General features: G+C 42.8%; 1 protein-coding gene across 12 annotated transcripts in view; it reads right to left on the bottom strand.

Annotated features, from left to right (window-relative positions):
* The window catches only part of ANKRD26 (ankyrin repeat domain containing 26), an 82,964-nt gene that overhangs the window by 19,769 nt on the left and 45,298 nt on the right, over positions 1 to 17,897 (bottom strand). For 11 of the 12 annotated variants that reach the window (XM_083799705.1, XM_083799713.1, XM_083799716.1 and 8 more), the window contains 11 exons: positions 17,459 to 17,611; positions 16,578 to 16,753; positions 16,287 to 16,380; positions 14,743 to 14,820; positions 13,157 to 13,291; positions 12,217 to 12,329; positions 11,655 to 11,796; positions 10,171 to 10,452; positions 9,224 to 9,459; positions 8,164 to 8,410; positions 3,233 to 3,278 (listed from right to left, as the gene is read on the bottom strand). In XM_083799705.1, the coding sequence (XP_083655831.1) occupies positions 3,233 to 3,278; positions 8,164 to 8,410; positions 9,224 to 9,459; positions 10,171 to 10,452; positions 11,655 to 11,796; positions 12,217 to 12,329; positions 13,157 to 13,291; positions 14,743 to 14,820; positions 16,287 to 16,380; positions 16,578 to 16,753; positions 17,459 to 17,611 (1,702 nt within the window). The remainder of the gene's footprint in view (positions 1 to 3,232; positions 3,279 to 8,163; positions 8,411 to 9,223; positions 9,460 to 10,170; positions 10,453 to 11,654; positions 11,797 to 12,216; positions 12,330 to 13,156; positions 13,292 to 14,742; positions 14,821 to 16,286; positions 16,381 to 16,577; positions 16,754 to 17,458; positions 17,612 to 17,897) is intronic. The other variant, XM_083799706.1, reaches the window with a different exon arrangement.

Below are 17,897 nucleotides of genomic sequence, written 5' to 3'. Positions count from 1 at the left end.
CAGCAGCCCTGGTGTTGTGCAGACCAGACCGACCATCCCATGATCCGGGATCAGCCAGGAGCTGCTGCTCAGGAATGCCCCCAAGGCCCCTGACGGGTTTCTGCAGAGCAGGGCAAGGCCTGGCAGCACCCTGCCCAGGCTCTGCCCCCTGCCCACCAGCACCGCCCTCGCTCACCCCTCAGATTTCGCACAGCTTCTCCTCAACCCGGCCCTCAGCATGCTCCCAGCGGCACGGCCCCTGCCCGGCCACCTCAGCAGGGCTGACGGGAGAAGGAGGGTACCTGAGGCCCTGGGACCAAGCGAGGTGCCCATCTGGGTGGGCAGCGGTGGAGAGGGAGGCACAGAGCTCTGGAGGCCTCAGCTGCTGCCACAGGCTGCCCAAGGAGGGCCCCCAGGGGCTGGGGCTCGCCAACGATTCTCATGGCTGCCTCTCAAAAGGTGGCCCAAGTGTCTGCCAAGTACAGCTGGCTCTACTGCAGGTATCCTAACACCCTACTCCCATCCTGAACCAGTTGGAGAGAGCACAAAGGCACGGCCTTTTTCAGCAGAGGTTTCTTCAAGAGGGGGAGGTGTCAACCTTCTGCCAAAAAGACTCCAAAGAGCCCTGTGCATGGCTAGATTTACAACACAGACTTTACCCATGGTGTCCTATTAGTGTATCGCCCCTGAAGACCAGCAAGCCATTCAGCACACCCATTAAAATCACACCTCTCCACACAATTTTCCCCTGACTGACAGCCAACAGCACAGAAGCAGGCTAGGAAAAACTTAAAAGAGGTCACACCTGAGTTTGTTAAAATGACAACACAAAGTGAAGGCCGAGACTTTCTGCTCTTGCTTTCACAGAATCACAGAATCGAAGGGGTTGGAAGGGACCTCAAAACATCATCGGGTCCGATCCCCCTGACAAAGCAGGTTCCTTAGAGCAGGCTGCCCAGGTAGGCCTCCAGACGGGCCTTGAATATCTCCAGAGAAGGAGACTCCACAACCTCCCCGGGCAGCCTGTTCCAGTGCTCTTTCACCCTCACTGTGAAGAAGTTCTTTCTCACGTTCATGCGGAACTTCCTGTGCTCCATCTTGTGGCCATTGCCCCTTCCTGTCCCCACAAACCACTGAGAAGAGGTTGGCCAAATCCCTCTGTCTCCCACACCTCAAGTATTTATACACATTGATGAGATCCCCTCTCAGTCTTCTTTTCTCCGGGCTGAACAGACCCAGGTCTCTCAGCCTTTCCTCATAGGGAAGATGCTCCAGGCCCTGCATCATCTTTGTGGCCCTCCGCTGGACTCTTTCCAGGAGATCCCTGTCTTTTTTGTACCGGGGAGCCCAGAAGTGGACACAGTACTCCAGGTGAGGCCTGACCAGGGCAGAGTAGAGGGGGAGGATCACCTCCCTTGACCTGCTGGCCACGCTCTTTTTAATGCACGCCAGGATCCCATTGGCCTTCTTGGCCTCCAGGGCACACTGCTGGCTCATGGTCAACCTGTTGTCCACCGGGACCCCCAGGTCCTTATTCTCAGAGCTCTTCTCCAGCAGGTTGCCCCCCAGCCTGTACTGATACATGCGATTATTCCTTCCCAGGTGCAGGACTCTACACTTGCTCTTATTAAACCTCATTTGGTTTCTTCCTGTCCATCTTTCCAGTCTGTCCAGGTCTTGCTGAATGGCAGCACAGCCTTCTGGCGTGTCAGCCACTCCTCCCAGCTTTGTGTCGTCGGCGTACTTGCTGAGGGCAGACACTATTCCCTCATCAAGGTCGTCGATGAAGATGTTGAACATGACCGGACCCAGCACCAACCCCCGGGGAACACCGCTGGTCACAGGTCTCCAAACGGACTATGTGCCGCCGATCAACACCCTCTGAGCTCGGCCAGTCAGCCAGTTCTCAACCCATCTTACTGTCCACTCCTCTATCTCACACTTTCTCAGCTTTGCTATCAGGATGTCATGGGAGACAGTATCGAACACTGTTTTTCACATTTAATTATCAGTCAACAGTATTTCTAAAACTAGTGAAAGAAATTTCAGAAGCTGCACACAGAACATCTTCAGGGAACCTGCAAACAACTCTTGCTTACACCAGTGCTAAATTTAGCTCCCTGCAGATCTTGGAACACTACCCCTTAAAAACAGCTTACATATTCATTGTGAACAACGTGAAAAAGATCTGCCTTTGAAAATGGAAACACCTTGTACTGCAGTCCAAGCAGGACAAGTCTCCCAGCCTGGAACTAACGCAGCGTTTTCTGTGGGATGTCTTTAAAACTTGCCCTGGCAAACCCCTCTCTTCTCCATGGGAACACATATGCAATGAGAGCAGAAAAACAAAGCTCTGCTGTGTTTCCATCCATCCACCTTCTTGAGACAAGGTCCCCAAACCAAACAAACACTATGACTCCTAGCATCACTACATTTGAAAACGCCGGTGGATACAAAGCAATGGGTTTGTGTCCATGCGAGCAAATGTAAAGAGCTGTAAAGCAACAGCTGGACTCACTATACATAAATGAAGCACACTGGAACAGAAGGCAATCCTCTCAGGGGTTTGCTGCTTCAAAATAGCTCCAGGCACAGCAGCAGTGACTCTGGCAGTACGATTATCATGAAAGAGGTGCAATTTCTCTCTGGAGACCTGGCCTCATGTTACAGAACATGTTTTTTACTACATATTAAGAGCAACCACCTCATACTGTGTTTGCCTCAACATTACTGAATGAACTTTTCCTGAAGAAAAGATGCGTTTTGTCACTGATTCTTCTTGCTCATCCAAAGAAGATTGCAACGTGTAAACTACAAATACAAGCAGTGAATAAGAGACAGCAAAAATCAAGAACTAACACCAGAAAATGTGTTACGGTATGCTTCAGTGCTAAATGCAATGAATGTATGCAGAAAGAGAAGTGATGGCTGAAGTCTATAAAAATCTTATTTCAGGGCTTCTTTTATGTTTGCTGTTTGTGTCTGAGGACTAGAGATAGCTTTAGCTTAAGTCAAGTGCACCTGTGTGGGGGAGGTAGTTCAGTTTCCTTTCTTTTTCTCAAGGTAACTGCAGAACATTCTGTGCAGTATTTTGGTAAGCAGGAAATTTCCCACATAAAACTCTAAATCAGAGAGTTAGCAGAAAACAGGTGTGCTTAGAACAGGCCCTTGACAGCTTTCAAGTCATTATATCCAAAAATTAGGAACAATCATCATCTTCCTTAAAAACACTGCTAACAGAATTACACGTTACCTTGTTCAAGTTCTTTAGTGATTTTTTCATCCAGTTCCCGCCGTATCTAGAGTTACAGGTAAAATATATAGTTAAAATTTCAACAGTTATATTTTTGCAATAAAAAAATAAACCAGTTTTGAAACCCACGTATAATGTGTGTCAAACACTGAAAACATCATCCTAAATAGAGACGTCTTCGTTTGGGGGTTGATTTTTTTTTTTTTTTTTTTTACAAAGAGAAACTCTTGGTCAGCCAGGCCGTAGCATTCTCATTGCTGAGCAACATTAATTTTAGCACAACAACATCGCGGTAGCTCACCATCTGGATCATAACTGAGCATAAAAAAAGTAGAGGAAGAAAGTACAGTGGTTTTATAAAAGTGCATGCATGGTTAATGTCCATCCTCAAATACGCGAGCGGAATGTCAGCCAAACAGTAAGATATGCACAAACGCCATCACGGGGCCCGTTTCAGTTAAGGCCTACTTCTGCGACTTCGTAAGAGAACAGCTGCAACAGCAGCTGCTGAAGGACCAATATATTCCATTGTGGACAAAAAAGCACGCATCAATATTCTTCTTTTTTCCACCTTACGATGGAAAATTGAAAGAGCTCCTATAGATCATGCCAGTATTTTTCCTTATTGTTATTACACGTGTAAAAAACATAAAAACACGTTATTTTCTTGTTACCTACCTACTAAGAAACGAGGAGCAGCAGCTGCAGGTTCTACAAAGCAAGTGCTGTGGGTTTTACTACCGAACTGAAATCGGCTCGGATCACTAGGAAGCAGCCTTTACCCCTCTCACCCCTAGAAGCTGGTTCTTGCTGCCAACAAGTTAAGTTACTGCCCTGTATTCTGCCTGCAAAGTCTTCATAGGGAGAAATGAGACCTTTCAAAGAGCCACAGCCCAAACGCTACATGCTGTTGTGTACATTTGATGATACTTATGACTCCTGTATTATTTTCCATCAAGTCTGTGACACATAGAAGTGACTGTCGGAACAGACAGCATACAGCTTCCAGATTTGTGTCATTAGCAAATATGAAGGCCATGAATATAATTAGGTGCCTGGAGCATGTGACTTACGTGGATAGGCTGAGAGAGCTGGGACTGTTCAGCTTGGAGAAGAGAAGACTCAGGGGGTTTTATCCGTGTGCGTTAACTATCTGATTTGTGGGTGGAGTATAAAGAAGACAGGGCCAGACTCTTCTCAGTGGTGCCAAGTGAAAGAACAAGAGGCAGACGTAGAAATAAAGGAAAATGCATTTAAACATACGGATTTTTGTATTAATATTTTAGTGACCATGGTCAAACGCTGAACACTTTACCAGGAAATGTTGTGGAGTCTCCGTCCTCGGAGATGCTCAAAAACTGGCTGGACATGACCCTCAGCAAACTGCTGTGGCTGACCCTGCTCTGAGCAGGGGTGTGGTTAGACTAGATGATCTCCAGAAACACCTTCCAACCTCACCCATTCTGTGATTCTCTGACTTCAGTGCTGAATCCCTGGGGTGGGGGAACAGGGATTTATTTTATGAAATGAGTAGGCTCGCCTAGCAACGTATCAAAGATAAGAACTGAAAAACTATTCAATGTACTCAACAGGCCAGGGAGAGCAAGAATCTCTGGAAGAGAAGAACTGTGCAAACCCTCACAAGAAGAGCGGCAACAGGCCACTGTGAGGGCCAAAGAAGTGGGGTACAAACCAGCAGAGAGGAGGGAAGGGCATTCTCTCCAGGACCTCAGGGACAGCTGCAACCAAATCCACCATCTCCACCAGGAGAAGAATCAGTCAGTGATATTTTTTGGTACCTTCGCAGGTAGAAGAAAGGAACAAGGAGCTGAAGGAAGAAAGGAAGGGGATCCCCCAGATCCTTCAACCTCTAGTTATTTAAAAGCAGGGGAAAGAAGCAGCAAAATCCTGGGCAGAAGGGAGCCTAACACATAAAGAGAGACACTGCTAACAAAAAGGCAAAGGAAACCAAGTACCTAGACCAAAAGATAGCTCAGAAACAGGACCAATCCTAAACAGAGCAGTAGTAGTTCAGAAGAAAAAACCACTTCCATTGGTTTCTGGAGCCTCCGCAGTGATCAGAAGGTCCACCAAATCCTCCCCAACAAGTACAGATGAATCAAGAAAATAGAAAGTTCTTCTTTTCTTATATACTCTGTTAACATCTTTGTGATTCTCATGAAAGTCTGAAGAAAGAGGAGTAAGTGGAAAATAAGCTGGCATGGTCATTTCCAAAAGAGGGAATGAAAAACCAGGCAAAATACACACTTGAAGACAATAACTTGTGCCTGCACTGTTGTTCTTCCTCCCTTATCCCCCTGGAAAAGCCATCACAGCTGACTATCCTGAACCTCCTGAGCAATAAGGTGACAACTTCAGATTCCAGAAAAACTTTTGCCAGACAACAGTAACAGAACTGGAAAACTGATTAACGATCTCTGATCTGTTCTGCACCAAGTTCTACCCAGAGGTACTTCTCATCCCACTGCACATCTCTTCAGGCAGTAGCACCCTGGGTTGCCCTGCAGCAGTCACCTTCTTGAAAACTCTTTTTCAGAGAGCAGTTTTGACTTACTATTTACCCACACAGGTTGCTTGAGCAGAGTAACTTGGATCCTGTGAGACTCCATGAAATGATACTCACAGTTGAGGAAGTCAGAACACTACTGGCACTTCATGTACGAATTGCTGTTACTGCCAAGAGCTTTCTGAATATCAGAACTGGCACGGAGGATATCTTATAGACAGTTAACTACCACAAAAGCTGTAACATACATTAAAGCACAAAAGCACTCTGCAGCAGTGACCATGTCTCTTGGACAAACTAACAAGTTCAAAATATTTGCCGTAATAGGAAAATGTGAATGCATCTGTAAGTTTTAATCAAAACCTAACAGCGTATATAGACAAAAACATTTCTAGTATATAATACCACCCCACATGAAACAAGACTGGCTACAAACCTTGTCATGTATCTGGCTGCAGAGAAGAGAAAGAACAGATTTTTGATTAAGGAGTTGAAGAAGAAAGAACAACGGCCTTAAGTTCAAGTCTTCAGTAAGAACTAAGAACATGACCTACGTGTAAATAAAACAACTAAATTGGCTAATGATCCAAAGACTGCTACAATACAGGAGTGCAGACAGGAAACAAAATCAGAAAGGAACAGCAATTGAGAGACAGAGTAGAAGGAGGGCATTCCTGCTCTCATGTTACCAGGAGAAAAGCTGGTTTCATAATTCCGTTAACTCACACTGGTTGCATTTAGCAGCCTTCACTATTATTTTCTGTGTCAAGACACTCACATTCATTGTCACCATGCCTTTGGCACAGCTGTTAGGGTTTAAGCTTGATGTTTGTTGAACCTATTAACAGGACTCTTGCCTCCGAAACTCCTTGCAGCAGAAATTCCTTGCCTTTATCTAAGGACTAAAGCAGCAGTTCCCAAATTATGGTACGCAGACCACTAAAAGAACCTTGCATGTGTGTTTCATCTGCTTTATTCAGTCAAACTCAGGACAGTGATAGGCCAATGTGGGAGCAGTTTGGGAGTCAGCAGACCAAATCATAAAGTAAAAAACAGAACCCAAAGATCTCTTTACTCCTGTAATGGAAATACACACTTTTTTCAAAGGCACAAGTCCTACTATGAAACCAACTTCAGCCAACATTATTCCAGAACATAATGAATTGCTTGCTAGTTCCTACAGTTACTGTTTGTAGTGACTTACATGGAATTTTTCAAGTACTTGTAGTTTACTCCTCACTACTGGAGCTCTAATAATAATAAAATATTATAATAACAATAAAAATATAATAATAAAACAGACATTTACATGTGATTTGATCTTTTTGGTTAATTAGCATGTGTCAGTATGAACTTTTCTGGATTTTTCAAGATGCTTTTGCATGTCCATTTCAAGGTCATTGATTTCTGTAACATATATGCTTGGTATGGGGAAAGGGGCTATACTGTAATGGAACATGTGTTTCTTTATGCTTGTTAAGAGTAAGATGTTCATTTCTGGCTGAGTTTGCAACATGACTGTCTTCAAAATGTAAGGCTAAATGCATCATCAGTGATATTAGCCTTCTAATGTTAAATAGTAGTTTATGAAAACTGAAATCTTTCATGCCTTTAAACTCCAAATTTGGTTTCCTGATATAATGCTCACCGTTCTGTTAGGGCTGTACTATTTTATGCTACTTTTACCAGAGCTATTGTAGAGGTTGCAGCATTGCTGTAAAATTAGAAAGCTGTGAAGACTTCCTGAAGAATAGTTTATTTTATTTAGGGGTTATTTCAGGTAATAACACTCAGCAGGAACCACAAAAACAAATGCCTCCTAGGCACAGCATGCATCCCACAATACACTATATAGTAAGAAGTTAAGCAATCATGCTGCTGTCATCCTAGTTTTGAAGCATCCTTTGTTGGTATTAATGTACTAAAACATGTTCCAGCAAAGGAAGTATTAAAATGAAGATCAGCGAGGAAAGAAAAAGTGTCTTGAGTAAAGATGCCTGATGGGATTTTGCATTCAAAGTTATCCATTTTAAAGATGTCATACACTTACCTACACACTGTACATTAAAATTTAACAAATAGCTTAGCTGGGAACTTCTGATGCCACAGCATTCCTTATCACATTTTCTCTTGTTAATAAATAGATACGTATTAGTTAAGAGCTCATTATTTAGATGCCAGTATTTTTGGTCTCTGAGCACTCTTGGAATTTTGTACAGTCCCAATGACCGAAAGCCTTCATCCCTGCCACACAGATGTGTAATGTTTTGATGATCAGCTGTTGGTTTAGCATATTAGACTATGGTTTCAAACTATAGATAGATTCTAACTGTATACTAAGAATCATAACTTTGCTTACAGATATTCTTCAACAGTAGCTTGAAGAGCATTTCACAATGCTTACCTTAGCCACATAGGCTTCAACCCTGTTTTTCGACGATAATGCATTCCCAGTTGTGCCTAGGAAGCTTCCTCCTAGACTAAGACTTCTGTTCAGTGCCAAATTGTTGCCAAGATGTCCCAGTTCAGTTGAATATAGAACTGGACTTGCAGCCAGACCTCCACCGACAATGCTGCTTGCAATTAATGATTTGCTTCTATGGCGCTCTTGAAGGAGCTTAGCGTTGGCTTCTGCTAGTCTCTCATTAGCTCTGAAACATTTAAAACCATGCAAAGAATTATCTTTGTAATATTTTTGCAAAGCCACTTTCCAGGTCTTTTGACTTTAATTTAACTTCTGAAAATAGAAGAGATTAAGAGAGTTCAAAATGAGAGTGTAATCCAATCTGAAGATTTTGGAGAACCTACTTCCAGGAAATTACACTACCTGTAGAAAGCAGCAAGTTACCAACACTTTAGCACTGAATGCATTTGAAGCATTAGGACTTGAAAGCAAGCCATATGTTTACACAGCTTCTTCTGAAAGGTGCATCAGCTGCATGAGAACTCCGGGATTCTCTCCGCCACCCAAGGAAAACTCAAACCTCAGACATGCTGCCAAAATGGCAGCCAAAAAGATCGTTTTATGTCACAGAATCAAGAGTCCGCCCCCTGGAAAGTCTATCTTTAAGCATTCCTAGTTTGCAGACAGTGGGACAGGACATGCAATCACTCTTTTCTGCCTTAAATAGAAGAAGAAGGGGACATTATTAGAAGGGGCCAAAAGGATGCCTGTTAAAATGCTGTTAACTTCAAAAATACTCTAGTAACACCTTGCCCCGTGGCAGCACTGCTGGAACACTGAAGCAAAATCAAGGCAGTTCTTAAAAAGGGGAAGGGTCGTAGAGGACTCTTTTTATAAAATTAAAAAATTAAAATTTGTAATATGCCATCTTAGGCACATTTACTGACGTCATGCTGACCAGACGTAGAAGAGGGATTTCAGGAGGAAATTGTACAATGTTTTTTATACAACTTGTTACCACTTCGTGTCTTGCTACCACTCCAAAAAAGCATGGACTTACCTTTCCAGCTTATTTGCTAGACATCTTCTAATTTTCACTTCTTCCAGATACAGGTCTTTGTATTTTTCCACTTCTGCTTGTGTGGATTCTTTTTGAAAAATACTGTCTTGTTGCGTATTTTTTATCCTGTCCAACTCGCATTCAAGATCTTTAATTCTGTGCTTTAGTTGGTTTCTCAGTGAAGCGTGATGGCTGGCTCTGATTTGTTCTAACCTGTCTTGGGAGGCTGCCTGTGTCTGAAGCAGATAATGCAATTTCAACCACCATAAAGGAAAAGAGAACTGCCCCCCTCCCCCCCCCCAACAGACAGGTGCACATACTCGATTTCAAGGTCCCAAACTTACAAAGTTGAGGCAACTGTGCCTCCTCACTACCATCAGCAATCAAGACAGATCTCTGGAACTACCACATTAAATAATTAATTCAGAAAGATATCTGCTCTTAGCACTATTATTCAAAGGTAGTGCCAAAAGAACATTATCTCTGCACAACAGGTTACACAAAAAAAGATTCTATAAAGAAACTATGAGGGTCCTATCCCCACCCTCGTGCCTCCTTCACAAAAGCCTGTGTAACTTGAGTGACTTCTTTCCTGAGCGCTTTACCCCACAGAATGATAAAGCAAGACCTGTATGTCTGGCCAAACCATCTAAGTTACAATGCTCGTTCGAGAATGAACAGCAAGAACAAGATCACTAGACAGCTATTCCCCTAAGAACTGCAAAACTAAGTCTGCCATGGGCAGACTACGAACTTGGGAACCTGCAGGCACATCACACGCACAAACACACTTTAGCCCAACCATTTTCCCTTCTCCCACTCCCTTCTGGAAAGACAGAAGCACAGCGCTAACGCACAGAATGAGCCACCATAAATAAAACACTAAAAAATGACAGAAAAACTATAATGCAATAAAGACTAAAGGCAAAACTGACTAATTAATATACCTGCAAAAACAAATTGACTTCTTGTAGCTTTTGTCTGATTTCTTGTCCAGCTCGTTCTTCCATCTCTCTTTTATATTGCTCTATTTGGCTGTGATCCACCATATTAGTTTCCAAACGATGTCTGAGGTTTGCCACTTCTTCCTTCAGCTGGCATTTGCTCTTCTCCAGTATTTCATGATTCCCACGCAGAGCAGACAGCTCTTCTCGCAAATCCTGATTTTGTGCTTCCAGCTGCATGCATTTTTTAGACTCCAACTCCAGCTGCTGGGAAAGTTCACTAACCTGTAGACAGCAATAAAATAAATGTAGAGGGGTCAAAAAATATTAAATTCAGTGAAAATTCATAAACAGGAAGGCCACCAAGACTGTATTTGTAATCTTCTGAAACAGTATTAAGATCAAAGTAAAGCTAGGCTTGTATTTTAAAAGAAGAACAGCTTTAACATTATTACCGACAGGATTCCCAAGTTCCCATCCTTCCTTAGTTCTTCTGAAGCAGGTCACACACCACAAACAGGTACCAAACCAGCAGCATTTCCCCTGTGGGACTGGGCTGAAAGGCGCTAGGGACGCTCTTGCCCAAAATGCTCCTCTGCTCATGGGACATCAAACACACCTCTACCCAGACACCAGAAAGAATGCCTATTGTGTGTGGGGGGAAGCGCTGCAGTGCAGAACGGAGTAGGCACGAGCAACAAATACTCTTCCTGCCCTTACTCTGAAAGCTTTGGAAACAGTGCCTCAGGAGGCCACTTTGACAGAACTGCTGGAGAAACGCATTTTCTCTCTAGGTCAAAGCTGATGTTTGGTTGCAAGGATACGGAGGATATAGCAGATGTCCCATTAAGTCCCAAAGGCCAGCTGCGATGCTGTCTTACTCTTCTCCCCCAGAAATACACCTTTTCTACACCTTCTAAAAATACACTCGGGAGGTTCCCGCCTTTTATAAATAGATAGAAAACGAACAAACAAAAATCCCTCAAAACAAACACAAACAAAAAATAAAAACAAACAAAAACCCGGAAACTTAATCTTCATTTTACACTGCCTAAACACAATGCCATTCCCTGTCATTTAAGAGAACTCTTCTAATGGCAGTGAAGCCACGAGAATGCTACGAGCCTTTGGACTAAGAATGAGCCACCACAAGGGCACTTGACTCCTTCTACAATACCTTCTAAAGCACACGTGTGCCTTAGCAGCACCTCTCAGTAACCAGGGGAAATCTAGATCAAGGGTTCCATGCACCTGAACAAGACACCCACGGCAGCTCAAAAGCACTTCTTGGACCTCTACTTCAGGGTGCCCACGGCTAGGGAAAGACGGGCTGAGACAGCTGCTGGTGAGTTAGAAAACTTCTTCATCCCTTCACTGCATCCTGCCCTGGGAGCCAACAACACCATTCAGAGAAGCAAGTATATGAAAATAATATTGCAGATTTCCAGAAAATAACGCCATATATAAACAAACAAACCAGAACTCACCTTTGTTCTCAATCTGCCAACTTCATTGACCATTTCAGAATACCTGTTCTTCATTTCTCCCTGGAAATTAAACTGGGACTCTCTTTCTCTGGCCTCATACGTCCTGATTTTCTTCATAGCTCTGTTCAGAAGCCTCTTGCACCTGAGTGGCAAATTAGTCAATAAAATAATGAGGTGAAGGAACTACCAGTCTGTTCCACATTCTCAGACGTAAGCAGCATACAGATGGCTTTAACACGCTCGACAGACCAGGAGCTACTGAGAAAAACCGGCATTCCAGTGCCACAGATCACTTGGAGGGTCCATCTTTCACCTCAACGGAGGAATAAATGGAGAAGGGACTTCCTGCCCTCCCAGGAGAACTGCAGTGCAACCTGTATTTGCAGTTCTTTTGGCAGCTCTGAAAAACCATAGGCAGGTGTACAGAAGAGCCTTGCAAGACCTAGCATGGGGCTTGAATTTGCTCACAGACAGTTACCCTCACCTATTTTTACACTCAAGTTCCATAAAGCTTGATTTCTGCTCTATGGGATCTCTCTTTAAAGTACTAAACAAGCCATACCTGTGACATTCTTTTTGCAGTTCAATGTTTCTTTTCATTTCCTGGTCCAGACGCACCTCAACTGGGCGTTTCAACTCTACCAGCTTCTTCACTTTCTTTCTCTCACTCTCACACTTTCAAAACAGAAAAGACACATGGCACAACCAGCACAGGGACAGCATCTACATGTGGTATGCGCAGATGGAGTTCTCCACAAAGAAGCTGCAGTACACCCCTTTCAGAGTTCAACAGAACACTAGGGTCCCTGCAAACATTTCTGCAGGAAATCACTTCAGGTTTCACACAGAGAGGCCAATACTGAGAGACAGAAAGAGATGCCCCCACTGAAGCAAAGGCCCCCTCTCCTACGGCTTCACAGTGAGAAGGTGGCAAAGACCTTCTCATGGAACCTTCAACAAGGAGGAGAAGGTGGCTCTTCTGGAACTGGTCATGTTTCATTCTCCTCTGCCATTCCCTCTGCATGATCTTTGTCAGTATTTACTAATTCAGGCACTGTTCTTCCTTTTGATGTCTTCTCAGGCCTAACAGAAAGGATCTGGCAGTTTTTCTTGGACTTTGTACTTGCTCCTTATTTTTCTGCAAGAATTTTAAGCTCCTGCTATTCTGAAAACCTGTACCAGCTCCTCCATACACTGTACTGGAAACATCAAGTGTTTTAACCCTGTCCCAAAATCAAGGGACTATATGATGACCAGAAGGAATTTAAATGAAGAACTGGGGAACTTCAGTCTTGCTCAATGTGCTCAAACCACACCGTTTTCCCAACAGAACCACTCCAGCATTTACAGAGAAATACCCCATGGGCTTTTATTCAATTCCTGCATAACCCCCAAATCAACAGTTACTTGTGGTCTGAATATGAAGAGAAGAGGCTGAGTATGTAAAAAGTCAGCAAAAATGTGAACATAATTCTGGGTATTGACTAGGTGTTAGGGCTCACCTGTTCTAGGAGCTCAGCCTTCTCCCTGCCAAGCTGAGCAAGACGATCTTCAAGGTGGGTTCTTGACTTCAATTCCTCCTCCCACATACTCCGTGAGTCTTTTGATGTCGGAGGCAGCACATTCTGCTTTTGCATCTGTGGAAGTAACAATGGCAAAGGAAAAAAACAACATAACTAGAAAGCCAATACTGCTATATGAAGTAGTAACTTACCTGGAAGCAGGGTTAAGCTCTCCTCTCACCACTAAAAATCTACAGTGAACATTAATACAAAGTGTAAAACACAGCTCAGGAACACAACCAAGAACAGCACTTAAAGCCAGTGGAAAGAGTCAGTGCTCTGTATGTGACAAAATGAGGTTACAACTCTAGCAGTAAGAAGACACACAAAATTTCCCTACAACTTTATTCACAAGTTCCCCCTGATTTCATAATGGTGCATAATTGATTAAATTCATAATTTGTCTAGTGCCCACCACAGAAAATACCCTACACTCACTGCTTGTGTAATAACTGCAAATCTTCTCAGAGCAAGAAAATGTTTTCAAATCAGCAATATTCTCCTTTTACACAAAGCAACAAAGATTTGAGTCACAGATGTATTTATGTGGAAATGAGCTTGTTTGTTCAGTTCACATGTACAGAATAAAAGTTAACTAGATGCGTTGAGTAGCACATTTAAAAACAAAACGTCCACTGAAAGTCTACAGAAAGTCTACAGAAAGACATAAAAACCTTAGCACAAAGGCTTAGGTGTAAATTTACAATTTTGTAAAGCTTTCTCACGTGTCCTTACAGAGTAGGTCAAATCCTGGGTCTTAATACACAACAATGTAGAGGTAAGATAAAGAAATCTTAAAAAACATTAATAAGTGTTTGTATGCCCGAAACCTGATGATTGCTGCTAATTGCTATGACACCAAAAGAGGAAGAAAGAAAAGGAGGCTGGAAAAGAGCTCAGACTTCACTGGGGCAGAAAATCAACAGCTTTTCACTTCCAGCAGAGCCCTGCAATAGCTTCATTTCCCAACAACAAAGTCCTTTAAGAATACTCCAGGGTTTCACAAGATGCTAGACTATGCACATACAGCAGCTCCCATCCAGCTGCCTGCCACTACGCAGTATCACCTCACCTAATTACTCCTTCCTTGCCTCAGCCCCCCGTGTGGCAGGAAAGCACCAGTACCTATTCACAAGTGGGAAAAGAAGCTAACGAGCTCATGTGGAAGCTGTGACAAAGTGCTGAAGGTAACACAGATCTCCCAAGTCCAGTTTCCCTTCTCAGCCTTCAACCACGTCTCCCTCCTGCCCACATCATCCATCATATCCATCAAAGGAATCATGCCAATGAACACAAGTATCCACATACCACCACACAGATACAAAATGCAGCAGCAGCAGAGGAATGCAGAAATTTACAGCCTTTACCCTTGAAGGTGCCTTGCCCTGAAACCAGAAGGGTATTTGTCAGCTCATCTGTACTTTACAACGTACCCAATCTTTCCATTAATTACCTGCATACAAAAACAAAAAGCAAAACAACAAAACAAAGACTAAACCAGTTATTTGCAGAAGCCATTAAGGTACCTGCTGATGTTGGTGCTCTTCTGCAGTTGTCTGTGTTGTCCGCAAGCCAGTTATCAAGTCCTCTAGGCGATTATGAACCTAAGGAAGCATTAAAAAAAAAAATGACACTGACTTTCTAGACTGAAGTTCACACTTCAGTACCAGAAATAAATATTACACACGTCTTTCCATCTCTTTATAACTTTAATATTTATCCCCACCACCAACGATCAGAACTATCTTAGTCTGATGCTATCGTAAAATTCATAGCAATCATCACCTCTGCCATTTGCTCCAGGAAGAGAACCATGTAGAACACAAAGAATCTTCGATGAACACAAAAAGGTCGTTTTCCCATTCACAGTACATTTGAAAGCCATGCTATCTTAACTAAGGGGGAAGTGTAAGCGCTGTGACTGCCTTCCCTCCTCTTTTGCCAGCGTCAGCACAGCATGCAAAGTTCAACTCTCAGGTATAGTTATTTTCAAAACCTCTTCAACATTAATTAACTACAGGTGTAACAATGACCCTAGTTCACTGGTTAGAATATAAAAATTATTTACCTCATATAAGTCACAGATGAAACCACCTTATTTATGCTAATATTAACCACTGAGTTGTGGCACTGAGAAATTCCAAGCCTTGCAACAAGTTCTGCAAATGATACCATGGAAATTCCTCTTTACTGTTTCATGAAAACAAACACACACCAAGCCACCAAGGGCAAAGCAATTCTGCACAGCAAAATCTCTGGGGAATATAATCCTTGTCCTGGTCTGATCAGAGAATCATTAAGGTTGGAAAAAGCCTCCAAGATCATCTGGTCCAACCATCCCCCTACACCATGTCCCTAAGCACCAGGTCCAACCTTTCCTTGAACACCTCCAGGGACGGTGATGCCACCACCTCCCTGGGCAACCTGTTCCAATGCCTGACTGCTCCTTCTGAGAAGAAATGTCTCCTCATTTATAACCTTATCCTCCCCTGGTGCAACTTGAGGCCATTCCCTCTGGTCCTATCACTAGTTATCTGTGAGAAGAGGCCGATCCCCAGCTCCCCACAACTTTCTTTCAGGCAACTGTAGAGAGCAATAAGGTCTCCCCTGAGCCTCCTCTTCTCCAGACTAAACAACCCCAGTTCCCTCAGCTGTTCCTCCAGTCAGGCTTCTGGCATAAAGCTCTTGGCACCAATATCAGTTGTGGAATTTCCCTGGGGTAACTTACTGAAAATCTTTCAAGATGCACATACTGATACGCGTATGAAGCAGCATCTGATGTCATGGTATAAAACAGAAAATATTTAAACCGGCACTTGAGTGTCAAAACCTTACCTTAGACAGCGTTAAGTAAGGCTTGCTATAATATTAAAGGAAAACTCTCAAAATTGGGAAGCTGGGGAAGCGACCAACAGGATTTTCAGAGCTGCCTATAGTCAGCAGAACTCAGGAACTGAGTTCCCCTACACTGTCCATGAAAATCCCATGTTATAGCTTTCTCACAGAACACACATAACTATTCTCAGAAGCTCACAAAAAAAAAAAAAAGGGAAGTTTATGACTAGCTTACTGAGGCAGAAGTTTGCAGGTCTTTCTGAAGGGCTTCAATCCTGTTGGTTTGTTGTTTAGCTGTGGCTTCCAATCTGGCATTTTCAATTTCAAGCCTGAAAGAGAAATACAGGTCTTATGATGGAAATTCACATGAGCACAAATTCTGAAAGAACAGTGTGAAAGAACATAATCTAATGTGAAAGCTTATTTTAAAACCCTATAGTAATATCCTGTGATGCAACAAAACAATCCTGGTGTTTTCACATAATCACAGAAAGCAAAATCTTGCTTCACTATGTTATTTTCTTACCTTTGCACATGCTCTTCCAGTTGTTTTATAGTAGTATTAGTTCCAGAAGATGATAACAGAAGGTCTTGCAGTTTCTGGGAAGAAGCTATTAATTCTCTTTCCTTATTATCTAAGACAGTCTTTAAGTCATGAACACAATGCTCAGACTGAATACGCTGTTGTTCTGATTCCTGCAACTGAAAACATTCACAGTAAAAATCCATACTACAGGTTAGTTTCTCTCTAGAGAAGTCAACGGGTGCTAAAGAATTTGAGCACTGCATGTGTCTGCACATACGCTCTACACAAAGTATTGTTATCACCTGAAATACATTTGAACCTCCACTTCTCCTAGCAAATGAATAGAAATTGTTACTTCATGTTATACCGGCCTCTCCCATCCCTATATTGAATTGCTATAGCACTTATCTAAGCACTGACACCACCACTCCTACCCTTTCAGTGACTCATGACATGGAATCTGCTTGCTTGCTAGTGGACTGAAAATTAATAATTAATTAATTAATAATTAATTTCAGTGAACTGAAAATTTTCAGTTCATCCTTCTCCTAAAGTGACTTCACAGCTCCAAAATAATTAGATTCTCATGACTTATATTTCAGGAAAAGAAAAGCATAGACAACTATCATGGTTTTGGCTGGTACAGATTAATTTTCTCCAAAGGCTCACACAATGCTGTGTTTTGGATTTTTGATGAAAACTGTGGTGAAAACACACCAGTGTTTTAGATGTCATAGAGTAGTCTGTACATAGAGCCAAGGACTTTTCAGCTCCTCATGCTGCCCTGTCTGCGAGGAGGCTAGGGGTGCCCAAGAAGCTGGGAGGGGACACAGCTGGGACAGCTGACCCACACTGGCCAGAGGGGTATCTCATTTCTATACCTTGGTTTTAACCCTGTCCAACTCCTTTTGCAAGCGCAATTTGTCTTCTTCCAGGTCACTGCGGTAGTGCGTAGTAACTTCAAGTGCAGCTTCTGACATAGACTGCTTTTTAAGAGCATCAGCAAGTTCCTGCTGCAGCTGTCTGACCATACCCTAAAAAAATCAGTAACATGAACATGAAGAAAAGAATATGAAATATGCCTTTGCTTCTTTACTTAAACTTACTAGATCATATAATTCAGTGTTCGTGATACATTCAAAGGTGTGAAATTTTGTGTGCCAACAACAGGCATCTGCACATCTCTTCTCAACTGCACACATACAAACTATGAGCAGCTCTTTATGAGAGTTTCTGTTTCTAAATAAAAAAAGGGCTTAAGTCATATTCTTCTTGGAACAACACATAAGCACACACTGTAATCATGTATTCTTTTTCTAA

The sequence above is a fragment of the Anser anser genome, assembly GCF_964211835.1.
Source record: "Anser anser genome assembly, chromosome: 1".
Lineage (NCBI taxonomy): Eukaryota > Metazoa > Chordata > Aves > Anseriformes > Anatidae > Anser > Anser anser.
Note: the sequence above shows the minus strand (reverse complement) of the source record. Positions and strands in the feature narration are given on the sequence as shown.